This window comes from Panthera onca, chromosome C1, assembly GCF_046562875.1.
Source record: "Panthera onca isolate mPanOnc1 chromosome C1, mPanOnc1 haplotype 2, whole genome shotgun sequence".
In the NCBI taxonomy this organism is placed as follows: domain Eukaryota; kingdom Metazoa; phylum Chordata; class Mammalia; order Carnivora; family Felidae; genus Panthera; species Panthera onca.
The window spans coordinates 30,648,396-30,667,448 of NC_138346.1; the positions used below are offsets into that span (position 1 = coordinate 30,648,396).

At 44.7% G+C, this 19,053-nt stretch overlaps 1 protein-coding gene across 2 annotated transcripts in view; it reads right to left on the bottom strand.

The window, feature by feature from the left end:
- Positions 1 to 1,014: 1,014 nt before the first annotated feature.
- Positions 1,015 to 19,053, bottom strand: part of PARD3B (par-3 family cell polarity regulator beta) — a 1,001,728-nt gene continuing 983,689 nt past the window's right edge. For both annotated transcript variants that reach the window (XM_078450957.2, XM_078450961.2), the window contains one exon: positions 1,015 to 5,242. In XM_078450957.2, coding sequence (XP_078307083.1) covers positions 4,885 to 5,242 — 358 coding nt within the window. In that variant the 3' untranslated portion in view covers positions 1,015 to 4,884. The remainder of the gene's footprint in view (positions 5,243 to 19,053) is intronic.

The following is a 19,053-nucleotide window of genomic DNA, read 5'->3' on the forward strand; positions in this document are numbered from 1 at the left end:
GTGTGGTGAGCTGCCCAGATCCCACCTCAAGAATGAAGGACAATTTTCCCAACCACTGTAAATACCTCCCAACTGCCCAGTCCTGGGTCCCATCTCCTTCCAGGAGTAGCTCATACCTACCACCCAACACAGTGGTATGAAGACCCAGCTCCTTAGTCCCAAGTTGGGACAAGTCTGAAGGGCCACTGTGGCTCCAGATTGCCCTGTGGAGCTGGCTGAGGCCTAATTTGGGAGGGTATCACTGCTCAGCTTCTCCCTTTGGCCGGCCCTGCTTCTTGCCCTGGCTTCCGTGGGTATTGAACCCAAGTGCGCTCTCGAATCAACAGCCTACATGGTCGTCTCCATCTCGCATGTGTTTTTTGGGGAGCCCAGCACATGACAGAGGCTTCTCCTTCATGACCCCTGCCCTATGACGTTGCTGTTTAAGGGTGATCAGGACCAGACCAACCTATTCATTCGTCAAATCCTAAACCAAACAGGTGGGGACTGAAAACCAACACTCTGGTATCTTAATGAATAAAGCTTTATTTTAATGCAAAATAAAACAAGAAAAATTTGTATGTTCATATATAACAGCATCCAAAATGTTTTCTGTGGTACAAATGGGATCATTCTAAAAAGTCTGTGAAGAATTCATTCTCTGCCCCCATATGCCAAAATATGATTTCACATAATTTATCTTCAGAACTTATGAACAGACTTGGTGCCAAAAAAGCGCAGGAAAACACTAGAAGGAGCGACTGTATCCACAGTAGGGTTTGTTTTTACGTTCCAGTAGTAAACAGCACTGCGGACAACATAGATGGAAGAGCACACGCTCTCAGAGCTGAGTGAGGAGACAGTCTCGGTCTTTGGGGTTAGTTCACTGTGCACTCCAGGCTTGGGAGTTAAGCCCATCTTTAAAAGTCAGGAGCTGTGTGATTCTATCACTATTTAAGGACATGAGGGAGAAAAGAGTTTCCCTTAGAAGTAGTAGCTGCATATGAGATTCTAGGCTTATTTTAGATATCTATCTTTTATTCTCCTTTTTTTTTTTTTTTTTTTTTTCCAGAGAGGTGACTTTGTAGGGATATCTTATGGAGACTCCTCTTTCTGGTCTCATTGTGGCATCATTTCCAACTAAGTCGGTGGGAACTGGGAGGGCAGAGAAGTACTCCCGTGGCTGGTTCTGGATCCCACTCCCTCCTGCCTAATTGCACCAAGTCTGGACCTTTTGTTGCTCCTGGACTCAAAAGCAGTAGGGTGTCTACCCAATTTAGCACCAATTTGAGGGCAGTTCGTTGCGGATTTCAGAGTTTAATGCCTACGGGGATTTTATAGGCATACATCCCTCCCCAAACTGTGCAGATCTCTCTATCCGCCCTGAAAGGCAAAGATGTCTCTCCAAAGAAAACAACTGCTGGGGCTACAGGTTAGGGGAACGAATGCCCCTCAAAGGCCGGATCCTTATTATGCACATAGACTCCATGCATGACAGCTCCTCAAGTTGTCAGATGCATTTCCTTCAGAAGATAGTTCAACAAGTTCACAGATCTTTGAAGGGAATAATGAGTCATGTTTTAATTTTATTTAGTTGGTGGCACAAAGAGAGCCACAAGGAAGTTTCCAATCTCCTTTATCGGGCAGCATGCATGGTTTCCTCCATGGGGTCATGGTGGGTCTGTGGATCTCCTCACACCCTTGATTATAAGATCTTTGCTCCATGCTGTCCTGTGGGGTCAACGCATGTTGACTTACATATCTAAGAATAATGTGCTTCACGGTAATTTTATTTTCCAATTTTTGTTTGTTACTCGATTATGATATAAGAAGGTGCTCCTGTCTTTGAGATTGCCTTTCATCCACTGATTTAATATTGAGGGGAACCAATTTTCTACCAAGGGTGATATTGCCACAGTCCAATGGCGCAAGGGGTTAAGGAGATGCAGTGTTTCTCTTCCTGGCAGAGGACTGAATTCTCCTGCATCTAAAAGTTTGCAATGGTCTGCTCCCTTTCCCATCTCCCCTCCTGCAAAAAGGGATAAACAAGAGCTCCTTCAAATATCTCACGACTCAAGGCCAAAACATCATTTCCAGGCCTCAGCGACCCAGCAGTCAGATCAGGAGTCGGGTGGGTGTGTGCTGATGGGTTTGCAGCTCACTGTGCTACTCTGTTCCTGTGGGGAGGGGCGTTATGGTATTCTGAGCAACGAGCAGACACCAGATTGAGTCTCGCCAAGGCCATAAATAAATGGGGAACTACTTCCTGCTACTGGGCACCTACTGACTACAGGCTGGCCTTCTAAACACTCTAAACCACCAGTTCTCCTAGATACTGGGAGAGAGTTCTGCAGCCTCTGGGTGCTGGCAAGTGGAGGGTTGGTTCACAGGCTCTTATGAAGCTTACATTCGAGCTGTTCTTAATGTGGCCTGGCTTGATGGAGCCTCTGTGACGCACACGTGTGCTTATTTCGGGCGGGGTCAAATTGGGCGTGTATTGTACTTCAAGCAAGAAGACGGCTGTCATCTCGTTTTTGTCCACTTGAAGAGCAGTTTCAAATCACTGGCTGCCCCGCAGGATTAGCAAATGTTTTATTGACTGTGAATACAGCGCAAGACCGTATTTGGTGCAGCTTGCCCCGAGCCTGTGAGCAGGAGGCATTGTGCAACGTGGGGAAGATGGGCATTCTTCCTACAAGGGCCACTCCTCCAACACGCACAGGATATCTCACCCTCTCGCACTGCCTCTGGCTGCCTCTCGTGTGGCCTTGGCCTTAATCCAGAAGGAGACTCCTGGCTTGGCTATGTCTAATAGCCTAGAGAAATTTGACTCAAAATGCAACATGCCCAAGAGCTGATTTTAACGCTCCCAAGCGCGTTACATTTCCCTCACTTTATCCTTCTCTTCCTGGAAGTTTATTTATTTCGAGGGTAAAGTGTCATTCAGCGTGTTGGCAGAGAAGCCCGGGAGCTCACCTGCCCCTCACCTCTAGGTGAGCAGGGCCTGAGCCCCTCAACCTCCGTGCACATGTTGCAAAAGGTCTAAGGTGCCTGGCTCAAGAGGGATGACAGATGGAGAAGACCAACTTGACAGTCTATTTATTAAGATGGTCAAGGCAATTGTACTTTAGAAAATGATACCTCTTAAAGTCCAGTAAATAACACTATTTATGTCTAAAACCAGCAGCTGCTTCATTCCTGGTAATAGAACTCTATTTTAAATTAAAAAAAACACCTAAACTGGGTTGGATACTCTATAGTTAATAATACTATAATTTATTAAGTCCTGTCAGGCAGAGGTATTCTAATCTCAGCCAAAACATGTCTAAATGGAACTCAATACTTTTTTTGTTTTGTGTTGTTTTGAGGGAATGGAGAAGGAGCGGCAAGGCTTTACGTCTCTTAAGAGCCATTGAACGATTCAAACGGCTGCCCCCAGATTTTGCTGTTTCTCAGTCTTCTGTTGTGTTCTCATTTGGGTCAGGTTGGAAGTTTTAGAAGTCTTGCTGAAATAAGTAGAAAATCACTGCAAAGCTCAAAGGAAATGGGATGGGTTTTAGAGGGCGGGGTGTCAGCTTTTCCAAGCCATAAAGACCTTCTAGTCCCAGTTGGAGATGCTGGCCCGGCCTGGGTGCTCCCCCGACTTTTGTTAATGAAATACAGCGGATGTAGAATGATCTGGTTTTATGCCTCTTTTCCTTTCCCCTCTGATTTTTTTTTTTTCCTTTTTATTTCCTTCCTCATCAAACTTTCCAGAAAGCATTTTTATCTTACATTCTCCATACTGGTAATCACATACCTTCACACATACACACACGCATACACATACACACACACACAGTCAGTCACTGCCATCTACCACTCCCTGGTCATCAATCCCAGAGGCCACAGTCAGCCCCTCCCTGTCCCCGGGTGCAGATGGCACTGTTTGGCACTGAGTGTGGAATTGGCATCTCCGGATCGTTGCTTCCTGTGTGACCTAAGCAACGAGCCCTCTCTTTTCCAACTACATTTTAACCCTCAAGTGGGAGCCTTAAAGTCGAGGCCCCGGTTCCGGTAATTACAGGCAGGAGATTTGGAGATGGTTCTGAAACCGGATATCTCCATGCAATCACGCCTGGGACTCGGGGGAAGGAAGGTGAGGATCAGGGGATTTTCAGCCCTCTTAACCTGATCGCCTTGGTCCTTGGACTATATTCCTTCTGGAATCTCTGACTAGCTTTAAACATTCTCTCAGGACACTAATACTGCATTCGTGTTGTGTTTTATATATATATATATATATATATATATATATATATATACACACACATATGGCAAGGAAATGTAAAATACTTATACCAGACGAGTGGTACAAGGAACCTGAGAAATTCTACAAAGAGAGAAATGCAGTCTTCTTCTGGGTATAAACATTTCAAAGAGATCACTAGTCATGTCTGCTGTTGGTTTGTTTTCTCAATGAGAAAACTACTCATTTAAGACACCCATATTTGCAGCCACTCTCAGGTGGCTGAGGCTCAGCCTCTGAGAGTCTCTGTGCTGCCAGTTCCATGGGGCTTGTGCGCACCAGGAAGGCACTTGTGGTATGTCCATTGTTCTTTGTTACTTGCCTGTTTACCTGCCGCTCTCACGGAATTGAACAATTCTAAATGAATTTCAGATCTCAGGCAGTACTGTTTTGATGGACCCTGTCCTTTCTCTTCCTTCTGATCCCCCGTCATCCTGTCCCCTCCTTTTTCCCTCTGGTTAGCAGTCAAGTGTTGCAACCTCGGTGAGAAGAACCTATCTGTGCCCTGGAGAATTCTGAACAGGAGGAAGGTCTTACAGTCTAGGAAGGGCAAAGGTGATGTTAGCCGTCTCCCCTTCTGGGCTGGGCTGGGCTGGGCTGGGTGTGGTGATATTCAGTTACACAGCTGCAGTCATGGGGTTCTTCTGCCTGGGATCCTGGGCTCGGTAGGGGTACTGGTCCGGGCTGCCCCCTCGGGGCCCTGGTCTACCCATTTCCTGATAGGCTGGCACTCTGGGGTGCTGAGGAGGGGAAGGCGGGACATCTTGTCGGAAGGGTCCTTTATGCTGGGGGGCTGGTGGAGGAGGGTAGTACTGAGGATACCGGAGGTCTGCAAGCCTCAGATCCGGGGGACGTGGGTAGCTCCCTTTGGGAGGATGCACAGGATGAGCCCCTGGGTAATACGGGAGCTCCCTTTCTTTGTAGAGCCCTCGAGGTGTGGCCGTCAGATAGTCTATAGGATCAGCTGGTCCTCCCCTGGAAAGAGAAGAACAGACACATATCAGTAGCTGCTAAGGGAGCTGCCCGACCGAAGACCCCGTTCCTCAGCCTCCTGCGTAGTTTGGCGTGGTCATTGACTAGGCCTGGCCCATGGGACGTGAACAGAAGTGGTGTGTGCCCTTAAAGAGAAGAGAGGAATCTTCTTCTTCCCCTCTCCCCTTCCTGTTGGCCATCGGAGTGGCCGTTTTTAACTACAAGGGGCGCACTTTGGCTCCCTTACAGCTAGGATCATTGGACCTGCCCCCTTCTCTGCCCCCCTGAAGCCTGTCACGGGTAGTGGGAGAAATGTGCAGGTTATTCAGAGTTATACAGTTCCCAGGGGCTGTACTCATCTCTAGATCTGTGGGGGTGCTTTTGACATGGACCATAGTCTTGGTCTAACTCCGGTTAGCTTCTGGGCCACCCCTATGTGCTCTCCCCTCTCTACAGTTCCTAGACAAAGTCCTGAGTCAGAGCTGGGGATTATCCACGTAGCACCTTGATAGAAAGCAATTCTACCACGAAGTCAAGAAGTACCAGTAGCAGAGTGGGAAAAGCCAAACCAGCTGTAAGTTGCATTGTGTAATGAGTAGGCACACAGAAAGGTCCAGGGCAACAATAAACACTAACAGAAAGTGACCCTGTCTGGATCTCTCTACTAAGACAACAAGCATCTTCTGTTCCATTTGCTACAACAGAAGCAATACGTCTCCAAACAGCGTACAGATGACTGCGTCTTATCTAGCCTGGGGTTAAACAGATGAGTTCTGTTTGCAGCTCTTAAAATCCCATAAACCTTCTGTGCACGTATTCACCACCACCATCACCAGATCCTTCCCACATTCCACCACTCTGCCTGTTATAATTTTTTGAAGGAAAAAAAAAAAGCAACAATAATAATTAATGAAAATCTCTTCAATGTCAGAGTACAAATTGGTAGAACACTTGGAAGAAATGACAGAGCTAGAAGAATACGGCGTCTGTGGTTCATCAAGCACTGTCAATGAGGGTCGAAATCACCTTGTAATCTGCAGAATCTGATGTTAAAACAGCTCTGTAAGTTCCCCAAATCAATGAAGGGTTGACGAGCTCCGAGTGTGGGTGCGTGGGGAAAGCAGCGTGTGAGGACATTCATAAGGATGAACAATAGAACTCTCGCTCTACTGTTTTATGTCTTAATTTGGCTATACGTAATAATGAAAGATCCTTCAGCTTGGGGTAATCTAGTTAGAGTTTTCAGATAAAAAAATTAAATTGTTTGTGTACAAGCTATTATAGCATCAACTGCTATTATTCAGCGCAGTTTGCTTTGCTCTATTTTAAATTGCCCATGACAAATAGAGCACAAATGCATAATCTGTCACTCCAGCCCTGGGAAATAGAGGATCAGGGTTACATCTCCCCTTTCCTTTACAATTTTATCTTTGATTTAGAAAACTTCCAGCATTCGCTAGATCTTTTGTCATAAAATATTGTAAGCACCAACACCCCCCCCCCCCCGCCCCCACCGCCGCTCTCATTTCTATTTCCTTTTGGTTCATGCTGGAGATTTCTGAAACACTTAAAAAAAAAAAATCCTTAACCTGTGCTTTCTCTCGAAATCTACTGAAGCTATTTCTCTGCATGAAGTGAAACATGTGGTTTTTCTGCACTCATTTTAAGCCCTTGGGATAAATCACTGACATTTGTAACACACAAACATTATCTGCCTTAAAATGAACATACAACCCATGCTCCCTCTGGACCCTCTTAGCGGGAATGTTTCCTGTTTAAAATGGAAAGAGAGAAAGGAGGGATTCCAGGCCTTGGACGTTCAGGGTCCTGTTCTTTCCCTGGAGATTTCTCTCCTTTAAAACAGAACATTATAAAAGACAGGCACACCTTGTTGGGTTTTTTTTATTTATTTTTTTATTTTTGGAGAGACAACCCAGATCAAGTGGTGATGGGGCAGAAGCCACCCTGAATGTGCTGTGACAGCACAGGCTGTGTGCTTGTGGTGGGGGTGGGGCGGGAACAGTCATCTCCTCTCCCACACCTCACCCCTGCGACTCGTCCACTCTCATAGCAAGGGGCAGGCAGGCTTCCCCCGGGCAGATGGGAAAGAACTCAAGAGTTTTGGGGTTCCGTATCCCTTCCTCTGAGGGGAGGTTTTAAGGCTGGGGGTTTGCTTACATGTGGCAGAAACCAAGTGAGGTAGCTGCTCTTTGTCAAGAAATGAAATCATGGAAACTGTCTTTTCCCGTAGAACTCATCAAAACAGTTATTGTTTTTAATTTTTCATAGAGAAGAAAAACAATGAGCTGGCCTATAAAAACACTGTTTAAGGTTCAAAGCGTGCTAGAGGAATTTTTCTTTCTTTGATGGGGGGGGGGGTGCTGCTGTGGTTTATAATAACTTTTTGCTCAAAACTGGGCATTTCTTACAGACTTTTGCCAGAACAACTTCTAAGTGCTGGTGAGAATTGTCTGTGTACCTCTGTGCACACGCAGGCTGACACAGACACAGCCACACACATGAAAAGAAAATAAAAAAGCCCTCCTCATTACCTTGATAGCATAAAAAAAGGAGAAGAAAGAGCTGAAATTTTAGCTCTGTTGATCTTGAGTTTCCCTTTCTTGGTTTCTTTATTTGGGTGAAATTTAGTGTTTGTAGGAAAGCACAAAAGCCGATCCATTCTGGGGCCTAAGAAATGTTATCAGAGTGACTGATGTTGCATGTTGTGAACCAACCCTGAGAAATCCAGGGGCAGTCTCCTCTGGAGACTGATGAAAACAAGGACCCACATAGCGAATGTATCTCTACTTCATGACCCCTCATTTTTCAGGTGACCTCCTGAGTTTTATTTGGATGTGTTATTAGCTTTCATAAAAAACACTTTCAGTTGAAAATTTCACTCTGGAACCATCTTTGCCTAAGGAAGGAAAAAGTCTATATTTGCTTTCTTTATAATAGAACTCTTTGGGGAAGTTATCCCGAAAATATCTGTATTTTTATCTTTTTCTTTACTAACATTTTTTTTTTTAATTTTAATTTGAGAGAGGGCCTACAAGTGAGGGAGAGGGGCAGAGGGAGGGAGGGGGGAGAGAAAGAGGGAGGGAAGGGGGGAGGGAGGGAGAGAGAGAGAGAGAGAGAGAGAGAGAGAGAGAGAATCTCAAGCAGTCTCCACGCTCAGTGCAGACTCAGAGCCTGTTGACAGGCTCGATCCCACGACCCTGGGATCATGACCTGAGCTGAAATCAAGAATCAGATGCTCAACCGACCGAGTCACCCAGGCGCCCTGAAAATATCTATATTTTTAAAATGTCAATGATTTTTTTCCACATTTTTCATTGTTCACTTTTTTTCCTATTTTATTCTTGATTAGGCTCATTTCTTTTTTTTAAATTTTTTTTACTGTTTTTATTTATTTTTGAGACAGAGAGAGACAGAGCATGAGCAGGGGAGGGGCAGAGAGATTGGGAGACACAGAATCCGAAGCAGGCTCCAGGCTCTGGGCTGTCAGCACAGAGCCCGACGTGGGGCTTGAGCTCACGGACTGTGAGATCATGACCTGAGCCGAAGTCGGACGCTTAACCAACTGAGCCACCCAGGCGCCCCTAGGCTCATTTCTGGAGGCCAAAAGAGTCAGCTTTTTCCTGGAGGAATCACAGGAAGTAGCTCAGTTATACAGTTTCCAATCCCACAGATGCAGATGCTAACCTTTAAGCCGAAACATCACAAGGTTGTATGGTGTTGATACGGGAAGAAAGAGTAATGATCCCTTACTTTACATGAGGTTTGTCTCTTTTTGCCATCTCACTATGTTACTATTCTTCATCAAGGAAAACAGGGGCTGAAAATCAGAGGCTGAGCAAGTCAGAGAGCCAGCCCCTGGGTACCAACAGTCTTCACTCTACGGAAAGACATAAGGCATGCTCCAATATTTGCTAAGACAATCCTGTGTGGGGAAAGGGCTCAGTATGGGATAAATCAAGTCACTGGCAAAACCTCATAACTAGGAATGGCGTGGCTATATTTCCTGGAATAGATGAAGGGGCATGAGCAATTTTGAGCCCTCCCATCTGCCCCTGCTCTCCCTACTCCTCCCTTTCTCAACTGCAAAGAAAATCTCTTTTTTCTGCACTCACCCCAGTAGGTCATTCTCACCTTACATGGGTGAAAGACTTGTTATATACCGGACTAGAGCACAAGCATCTTGAAGGAAGTGAGTCTCATATATCTGGTGATCTCCCTCTGAGCTGGGCACATGGCTTTATGTATCTAGGCTCATAAATAAATGTACGTTGAATTTGTTAAGGACAGTTTAAAGAGAAAACCCACAAACAAGCACGATAACCGTACAGGGTCAGAGGTGTATGTAAGGTGTGGAAATAAGTCAGTGGGTAGAAAAATAAAAGGAAGTGATGGACTCTCATTGACAGCCAGAGTTTGGCAATGGTTGAGATATGACTGGTCTCTATTTTTTCCTGTTTTATTGAGAAATAATCGACATACATCACTGTACAAGTTTAAGATGCACAGCCTGACGGTTTGATTTACAAATATGTGAAGTTATTACCACAAGTTTTAGCTAACATCCATCTTCTCATATTGCTATGATAAAAAGAAAAGAAAGAAGAAAAGAAAAAAGGGAAAAAATTCTCCTTGTGATAAGAACTCTTGGGATTTACACTCTTAACAGCTTTCCTATATACCATATGGCAGTGTTAGCTACAGTCATCATGCTGTGCATTACATGTGTATTACATGGTCTCTAATTTTTAAAGGAGGAAGGAGGGAGGGAGAAAAAGATGGTGGGCTGAAAAAAAAGTGTTGGATTGGGTCCAACATGGAATAGCTATAAACTTTATCAGGGCATGGGTTAGTATATTTGTCTTGTTTTCCAAGAACAAAAGTATACTCTGTTGTCTTGTATCATACTTGAAACATAGTATGTGCTTAATAAACCTTGGGCTCACATTTAATTGCCTTGACTCACCAGTGAGGTCAATATGATCAACTAGTACACGTTAAGTGTATTTATTCAAGAATCTTTCATGGATTGTTTTTATTATTATCCAGCAAGGAAATTTTCTTTGTTTTTGTTATAAACACAATAATCTAAGAACACTGCCATGTGTACATTTAAAAATACAGTATATAGGGTCTCAAAGGCCTTAGGAGGGTAATGTCAAAGGTGAAAATCAGGTGTAATCAACACAGTTTCAAGTACCTGGCCTTGAGGATTGATGAACATGAACCAGAGGTACAGGGGATGTCCAGGCCCCATCTGTCACAGTACTTCCCAACCTTTTCTTGACTGGAACACACATGATGGATGACTTTCATATAAGCCACCGGAGCCCAAGAGAGGCAGAAGCTAGGCTTATGCAAACTTCCTTACCACCTGTGGGAACACAACGCCCTTCCCTCCCACTCAAGAAAGAACAAGGGGATTCAAGAACAATGGGAGCAACATTATGAAAGGAGAAAACTCAAATCTGTTGTAATTTATTAAAATAAGTTATTTGCAACCTTCAGTTCAAGTATCAGTAACAAATCCTTGCAATACAGAGCCGATCATAATTCACCTACGTGACTCAATGCTGAGCTCAGGAACCATCACTGTCTCTCATCTGATGAGCTTCTTTTAGGAGAAGAAAGGACAGGTGAAGTTGAAGAAGGACAGGGGAGAAACAACTCAGATTGAGACCCACTGGTGACTCGAAGAGAGTTTGCTTTGAGAAGGGATAAGTTCAGCAGGCACAAAAAGTGTGAAAGTCATAAAGAAATTATGAGAAAAGGTGAATACGTCCATCTTAGGCATCAGCATCAGCTTTCTCACTTGAGGAAAAACTTCCAAAAGGCAGATTCTTGTTCCTCTTATTTTCTGTAAAATACCATTGTGCTATTAGCAGCCAACACAAAGACAATTTCTTAACTTGCAAGGTAGCCTTTATGGATTTCCTTTTTTGGTAATAATGGACTGTGACCAAATTTGGGGTTCAGATGGGAGGAAGCAACATGATGTAAAACTCCCGGTGCTAAGAGAGGTACTTGTACCCCTTAGCAGAAAGCTGACATCTGGCAAAGCCATACTACTCTGAAGCATGCCACGCATGGATTATTTAGCGGCTGATCTGATGCCGATGCTTTGTTCTGTAGTTCTTCTACAAATATGGCAAAGCTAAAAGAAGATCAGCACAAACTAATACATTTGTAGGCGCTTGAGCTGCCCGTGTTATGTAGACAGAGATGCTTTTAGTCTGTGTTTGGAATTCCTTCGGTGTCAGGTTTCCAGTTACCAGGACTTCACCCTTCATTCAGGCATGAATGTGGTTGGCCAGGATTAGCAGAGCCCTCTGCAAGGTATATTACATGGCTTTGATTTTTGCAGATTTTGCAGAATCATAAAATATAATGATCATTTGATGGCTTGTGTTATAGAAATGATTTTGGGAAAAAAAATCTCCCTTTCATCACTCACATTTCCCATTGCGATATGAAGAGAGGGCTCTTACTCTTTGTTAAGAACTCGAGTGGGAAGAGATTGATCAGTAGATGTTTTTGGCCCTTGTTGACACCAAGGAAATGTTTGGAAAGAAAATGAAGGTAGAATGATAATGACTCAGTGCTCGGAAGACATTTCTACAACACTTTAAGACAGTAACTTCGATCGCCTGCATTTAATTCCTTTTTGAGTGTTTTTCAGCAATGGCCCCCCAAACACGAATTTAGTTATTAACAAATCGCACGTGCCAGCCACAAAGATGGGATCTGATGTAACCCTTTAGCAGATATTATCTGGAGAAGGGTCCCTACCAATGTTTCATCATATCAGATGGTGGGAGGTATTCCCGAAAAATGGTCCCGCCAAACTAATGTCCTTTATGAGGGTGTGTGAGGCTTCTGGTGGGTGCAGAGGACAATTAGGAGGGGCTGCATGAAAGCGTATAAGGAGAAGGAATCCCATGGAAAACTAGAACTTGTGAGTGGCCGCAAACAAAGTCATGAACTCCATCTGAACGATAGCTGCCTACAATTACCCTGTGGTGTTTTTAGCCACAGAAGAGGTTTCTTTAAAGAGAATGACAACCAAAGGAACAAATCTTCATAACTTGTTAGGCCACTAAAATCATCTCTCTCTCTCTTTCTATTGTAACAGCGGTCTCAGAATTTCAATGCCTAAACACCGAGGATTTCATCCAATTGTCACGCAAGAGACAACGGTTCAATTTCAAGGTCAGACTGAGAGGGCCGACAGGTTCAACAGTGTACGGTCCTGAATTCTAAAGACAATTTCTCCTGCCCCTTAGGAGAAGCACTACATAGTTTCTTGTCCAAGGTTACTGCCTGGAGACAGGACATTCTAGGAGAAAAACACGTCGTTCGTGAGAGCTGCTTTTTCTTGATCAATTTAGATTATATGTATTTTTAGAGTCATACATACAATTTTTGGATAAGATACTCATGTATCTTATCCAAAGATATTCAGATATTCAGATATTCATGTCACTGCCACATCTTTACCTGCCCCTGTTCCTCTGCCATTAAGTTCTAAAGCTTGGGCAATAAGGAGATTTGGGTATAAACTACCTTCAGTCTTAGATCATCAGAATCCCTCTTCAGGAAGGGTACTTAAATACTTCCGTGATCGTGTTGTGTGTGTTTGGGTCAGGAAGAGCTTCTCTATCATTTCACTGAGACCCGAGAGAATCCTGCCACCACAGTTCTCCTATTCTTCAATTTAGAAGCAGAAATATAAGCGCTGAGAGGAGCTACCACCCTTCATGAGCTCAGGAATAGCTTCAGAAGAAGCCTCATTTAGAACTTCAGAGATATGAAACCCATGAAGCACTTTCCTGAGGGCCTACAGCAGGTCATTTTCTCCCCATTAATGCTTGTTCCTTACAGCAACTCTACAAGGTAGGTACTATTATTGTTTCTGGTTTGCAGATGAGGAAACTAAAGAACAGAGAGGTTAAGTAACTGGACGGAAGTCACACAGGAAGTAGCAGGGTCTAGATTCAAGCCCAGGCAGACCGACCTAGAGGCAACATGCTTAACCACTAACCTAGACCATTCACCCTCTAATCTTTCTTTCTTCTCACTGTTCATGATGTGCCCAGTCAAGGCAGGTAAGAAGGAATTCACAGATATTTTGCTGACATGGCTGGGGAACAGTGGGTGAGTGAGAAGTCGTTCAGAGCGGAGAGGTTGTTTGGAACCTGGTCGTGGAGGGGACCAGAATACCAGGGGTGGTGTGGGGAGCATTAGGACTGTGATTTTCATTCAGGGAGTGATGTGAATTACCTGTGGGATGGATGGGATGCCTCCACCTGGAGGTTCCTTAGGCAGCTCAAATCTTACAGGTACAAAATTAAACCATTACCTTCCCCCCAAATCTGTTGCTCCTCCTGTGGTCCCTTTGGAGAATGATATGATCGACACAGCGACATCAGAAATGGTATAGGTCCTCCTCTCTGTCCTGCCCACTCCAGCCAGACATCGGGTTCTAGAAAATGCTCTTTTCAGTATTCTTGGCTGTCCGTCCTCACTGGTCAGCCTTGCTTTAAAAGCTCACACCGCCTTTTCAGCTAGGCTAGCAATCGTATATTAGGACTAGCGGACGGGCAGGCAAAGCTATGGGCCAGCTTCACAAAAGAGCAGTTCAACACTGTAAAGCCAGGAGAATGTGAATCCAAAGGACAGTTGGATTTTGTAACCAACTCTGAAGCAATTTTGATCGTATTGTACTTACTCTCACATGAAAACATGGCACCGTTTGTAAAGACAGGTGAATTCAGTTTTCTTCTGGGGACTGTGTGCGCGTTTACATTTTTTGGATGTGATACTCTCAAATTGAAATCCTGACAACTACCAAGAAGTTTTCGCTTGTACCTGAATATAAGGTCTGCTGTCAGCCTTTTTATTTTTTTCCTCTCAAGATCAAGTAATCTCTTCTCCCAAAGTTATAAGACTAAGTGAGGCTTATATAACATATTTCATAAACCTCTGCGTTCACTTTCTGCCTTAAGAAATGAGCATGTTAGGGATGCCTGGGTGGCTCAGTTGGTTGGGCGTCCAGCTTCGGCTCAGGTCATGATCTTGTGGTCTGTGGGTTCGAGCCCAGCATCGGGTCCTGTGCTGACAGCTCAGAGCCTGGAACCTGCTTCGGATTCTGTGTCTCCCTCTCTCTCTCTGTTCCACCCTCTTCCCCACGCCCTGTGTGTGTGTGTCTCTCTCTCTCTCTCAAAAAATAAATAAAATTAAAACAAATAAAAAAGAAAGAAATGAGCATGTGCGTGTTAGTATTTAATTTATAAGGTAGTTGAGGAGACAAATGGACCAGGGACCATATAGAAATGAGGAGAGCTGGGTTCAGTCTTGGGTAGGAAGAATTTGACATCAGCACCTCCACATACTGCCTTGATTCCATCTCCATACATGTTTCCTGTGAAAAGGGTTTTCCTCATCCTTCTCTCAACAGTGACATGAGCTTCTTGGTCCCACCCTCCACCGTGGGACCAAGGGCACACTGAAGGAGGTACAGCCTGGCCCCAGAGCTCCATTCAGGGGGAGTTTGGATTTTGGAAATGGACCTAGTCACCATCGGCTTGGGTACATTTTGGAAATTTCTGGTATAACAGTCTTCCTGATGCCCCGCACCAAGGCAATGGGCCCATTCTCCAGTTTCCGCCAGATAATAGATGGACGCGTTTTGGCCTCTCCATAGTAAATGTGATGTGGAGTTGAAGTGCCTCAGGACAATTTTCACCAAAGTCCGGAGGGTTGTTCGGGGCCTTCATCTCCTGTCTGTGCTAAGCAGGTTCCAAAGCCCCAGGCTGGGCCTGGTGGGCACGCAGGCATCTCGGCTCTTGGCCCCACTCGGCCTGCCAGTCTGGAATCTAGCTCATTATTTGGCAGAGAGCTTTGGAGATAGCACCAGCATGACGGGTTCTATATAATATCACATTCTATTCAGATTTCATTTTGGCAGATGAAATGGATTTATAGCACAAAGGTTACTGAACTGTATTGTCGACATGATTTTCAACAAATAATAAAAGTTATTAGGAGAGTCTTAGGTGCCGGCGACTCGTGCGGAGCTCGCCCGTCTGGCCTTGGTCTCCTCCTCCTCTGATTGTTATGTGGCTGGTAAAGACTGGTTATTAGTGTCATTACAAACCTTTTACTTCCAAATTCTCCTTTTATTGAAACCAGAGCATTCTTTGTTATTCCTCTTTCTGCCTTAGGATGGCCCGACTGTCAACCCGGCTTCTTCGGGTTCCATGCTTGCCTTTGATGCTGGTAAAATTGGGCAGCTAGCAAATCAAGGCTTATCATAACTCCACCTGATTGGGGCTATGAAATGACTCTGCTCTCATCATCATTCCGCCTTCATCATCATCATCATCATCTTCTTTTTGGTCTCCAGTGTTCTCGTATAGTTATTGTCCTGAGCCTTTACACAAGCCCCCTCCCGTGCCCCCGCCTCCACTCCTTTTAGCGAAAGGACTTGGGTCCAGAGCCATTGATGAGTGCTTTTAAAAAAGACAGAGCAAGACAAGCTTTTACCGTGAGTGAGCGCCTTCAGATGTTATTTCATCCTACATTTGTTCTCTAACTCCCTGATTTATTGATTTATTCCTCGAGCAATTCGAAGAAAACTGTAAATTCGCCCTGGCTTCTATTTCTCTGCATGCTGCCTTGCTCTCAGCCACATTTGGTGACAGCACATATGCCAAAAGCAGTGATTCCCGCCTGTTTTATCGCATGCATTCTATTATCAGCACGGCGGCAACCTGATTTCTTAAAATCAGTCACGGAGCCGAAGCTTTAATAATTTAAATAAAAGCTTACCATAGAAAAGCAAATATTTACATATTTGAGTCGTCTAATTGAAAGAAATCAATTAAAAGCAAATGCCGAAGTCATTTAAAACTAAAGAGCCATTACCAAATAAAATGTTATTTACCGTTTGCCCCCACGCCGGCTTGTTTGCAAACTTCAGGAGACTTGGGAATCCAGGCTCTCCCTTTGCTGTTGTGGACCTGACGTGCGGGGCCTACCGGCCTTTTCGGAACTAGATCTCATGCGTCTGTGCGGGTGGGAGGCACTCTCAGGATGCGCTCTAGTGGGGAGAGCGTGGGGCTCAGAGACAGAGGTTGGGCTTGGACTGAGCAAGGCACCGCAGGGAAATACGAACCAGGTGACTTGACTTTTCCTGAAACTCACTTGAGCTCGTAAGTGAAGTGGGGATAGCATGACGGCCTTCCCCCCCCACCCCCCCCACCCCCACCCCTTGCAGGAACCGGGTAAGAAAGAACACACAGACCAATCACACTGAGATACTCAGTACTCCTTGAATTTGAAGTCACACTCGGTCAGTTTTAAAAGAAATAAAGCTGCGTCTTCCATATGGAGTTTAAAGGGACTCCAAAGACCTAGAATGAGCAAGTAAACAAATTCATAAGCAAATCCGAAATTTATGACTGAGCGCTAACGGACCCTGTGCGTCCTATTCTACGGAAATATGTGTCGACATAGGAAAACCTCTAACAGAGATTGCAACTTATATATAGGCCTATAGAATGAACACAAACACACACACACACACACCCCACATATATTCATATACGGTCACTATATATGTTCATGTTCTTGTACAGCGTATCCATCTATCTATCTCTGGTGAGAGAAAGAGAAAGAAAGAGTCTCACGTGATATTTTTTAAACATTTCCGCTAGTTGCTAACATTTGAACATTGAGGGCTTTCACATAAAAATTCATCTTTCCTGTTTTTCTTTAAACCTGGGCCTTGCCTTCCTTTAAGGCTATACTCAGTGGGAGCCACCCCCAGAGGCAGGGTTTAGTCCTCCCCAGAATCCCCTCCTGCTTTGCTTCTGTCCTTGAACGCTCCCACCTGCCCTAGCTGTTAGGGCTGTAGCCCCTGCCCTGTGGGAATACATCCCCCCTCCCCATACCCCGCCCCCCCCCCCCGGGGTCTGCATGGCCACATTCAGGTGACGGCGTCCACTTTAGAGGTGCATGTTATCCAAATTCCCCGCTTTAAGGAGCATCCGTGTTCTGGGAAGCACACTGAAATTTCTATTACCATACCTGGTCCACCTGTAAACCTTGAAAAGGAAATTCTCTGTCAAGACCTCTGTGCAAGAGAGAGCTGCAGTGTGGAGAAGAGACCCCGGGTAGGAACTACAGAGACTGGCTCATATCCCAGGGGGTCTCAGACAAGTCATTTTACTTTCTGAGACCTTATCTTCAACTCTGTAAAATGAAGAGGTGGCCCCCAGTGAGTCACCGGGGGTTGCAATTTCAGGACCCTTCCAGGAAACCACACAGGCTCCAGTCCAAATTGACCTTAGGTCACACTGCTGCATTTCAGCCTGACCTCTGCCTGTGACCCTGGCTAGAGCCAGGTCACTTATCTGTGCCTTGGTTTCTCCATCTGTAAAGTAATATGTGCTTTTCTTCTCACAGGAGAGCGTTCAATGATATGAGTGAAAGCATACTGGAGGAAAGTTGGGGTAAAAAGAATCTAAGATCTTATATTACTCTGGGGTCTCAAAGGTTGCAGTTATGAAGGGAAGCCTGCTTTGCCTAATGGGGTTTCTGGATCGGAATTTGCGCTCCCCACGAGAGGCATTATGCGGATATTGTCCTGGCCAACAAGGCAATACTGTGCGAACTCTTGGCAGAGGAATACCAGACCTCAGGTAAAGAAAGGGGAGGTGCGTGCCCCTTCTGAAAACCTGGACTCTAACTTACCTCCTTGATCCACGCATTTTATAAGGAAAGTCTGTAGTTAACTGTTATCAGGTGGTTGGGCAAGTTGATGAGGTGTGAACTAGCCCTTTAATTGTTTTGTTTACAACATACTTATCCCTCCCTAACATCTCATTGGGGAATTCTAACTTAGTTGATTAAGTTAAGCGAGGTTTAGTGAACTACATTTTGGTAAAACCAGAAGCTGAAAAATACCTGCTGGATTTTAGCAATTTTACAGTCACTTGTAAGTAAGCATGGAACCCACTCAGTGGAGGTTAAAAAAAAAAAAAAGTAGCAGCAGTAGCAGCCACAACAGCAATGGATTAAATTGTTAATTACCTTTACCACCACCATTTAAGATATAATAACCTGGAAAATCAAGATGGTGGAAAATAACGAAAATTTAAATCCATTTGTTCCTCTTTGCATACTATTTCTGGTAGAAAGACATGGCTTCAGGGGAAAATTTCATTTGTTCAGGGATAGGCACTCAGAATCGCTTTTAGGACCCGAACGCTTACTTAAAAACGAATCCTCTTATCTTTCTTCTGTAGTTCTATATCTGGACAGACGAAACTCCGAATGTTAACCTAGCCCAGAGGGCCATCTTACATGTCGGTAGGTAACAGTGCTACACGAACCCCCAAATATCAAGCACCTCCGGAAAGGTATGAGCCTCAATGTCTATCCTCTAGGATCGTACCAACCAGCCGAGCGGACAAAGAAACAGATGAAAGACAAGACAGGGCACATATGCTCAATGCTGAGGAAGTGCCATGCGACGCCCGCCATAGCGGAGGGTTCTGATGAGTGGTTGCATTGAAGGAATCTTGAAGGAGAGCTGGGTATGAGCAACAGAGAGAAGGGGACAGTGAGAGATGATGACCCTTTCTGATGACAGGATGCAGCTGAAAACTTGCAGCATACCGGGTAGAAACTTTCAGAGGCCAAGAACGTGCTTTTGTTTTTAAGTGTCAAGTCTTACGTGTCCCAGCTATCATTTCTTCCTGATCCCTTATTTCTGAATCAGATGCTGATTG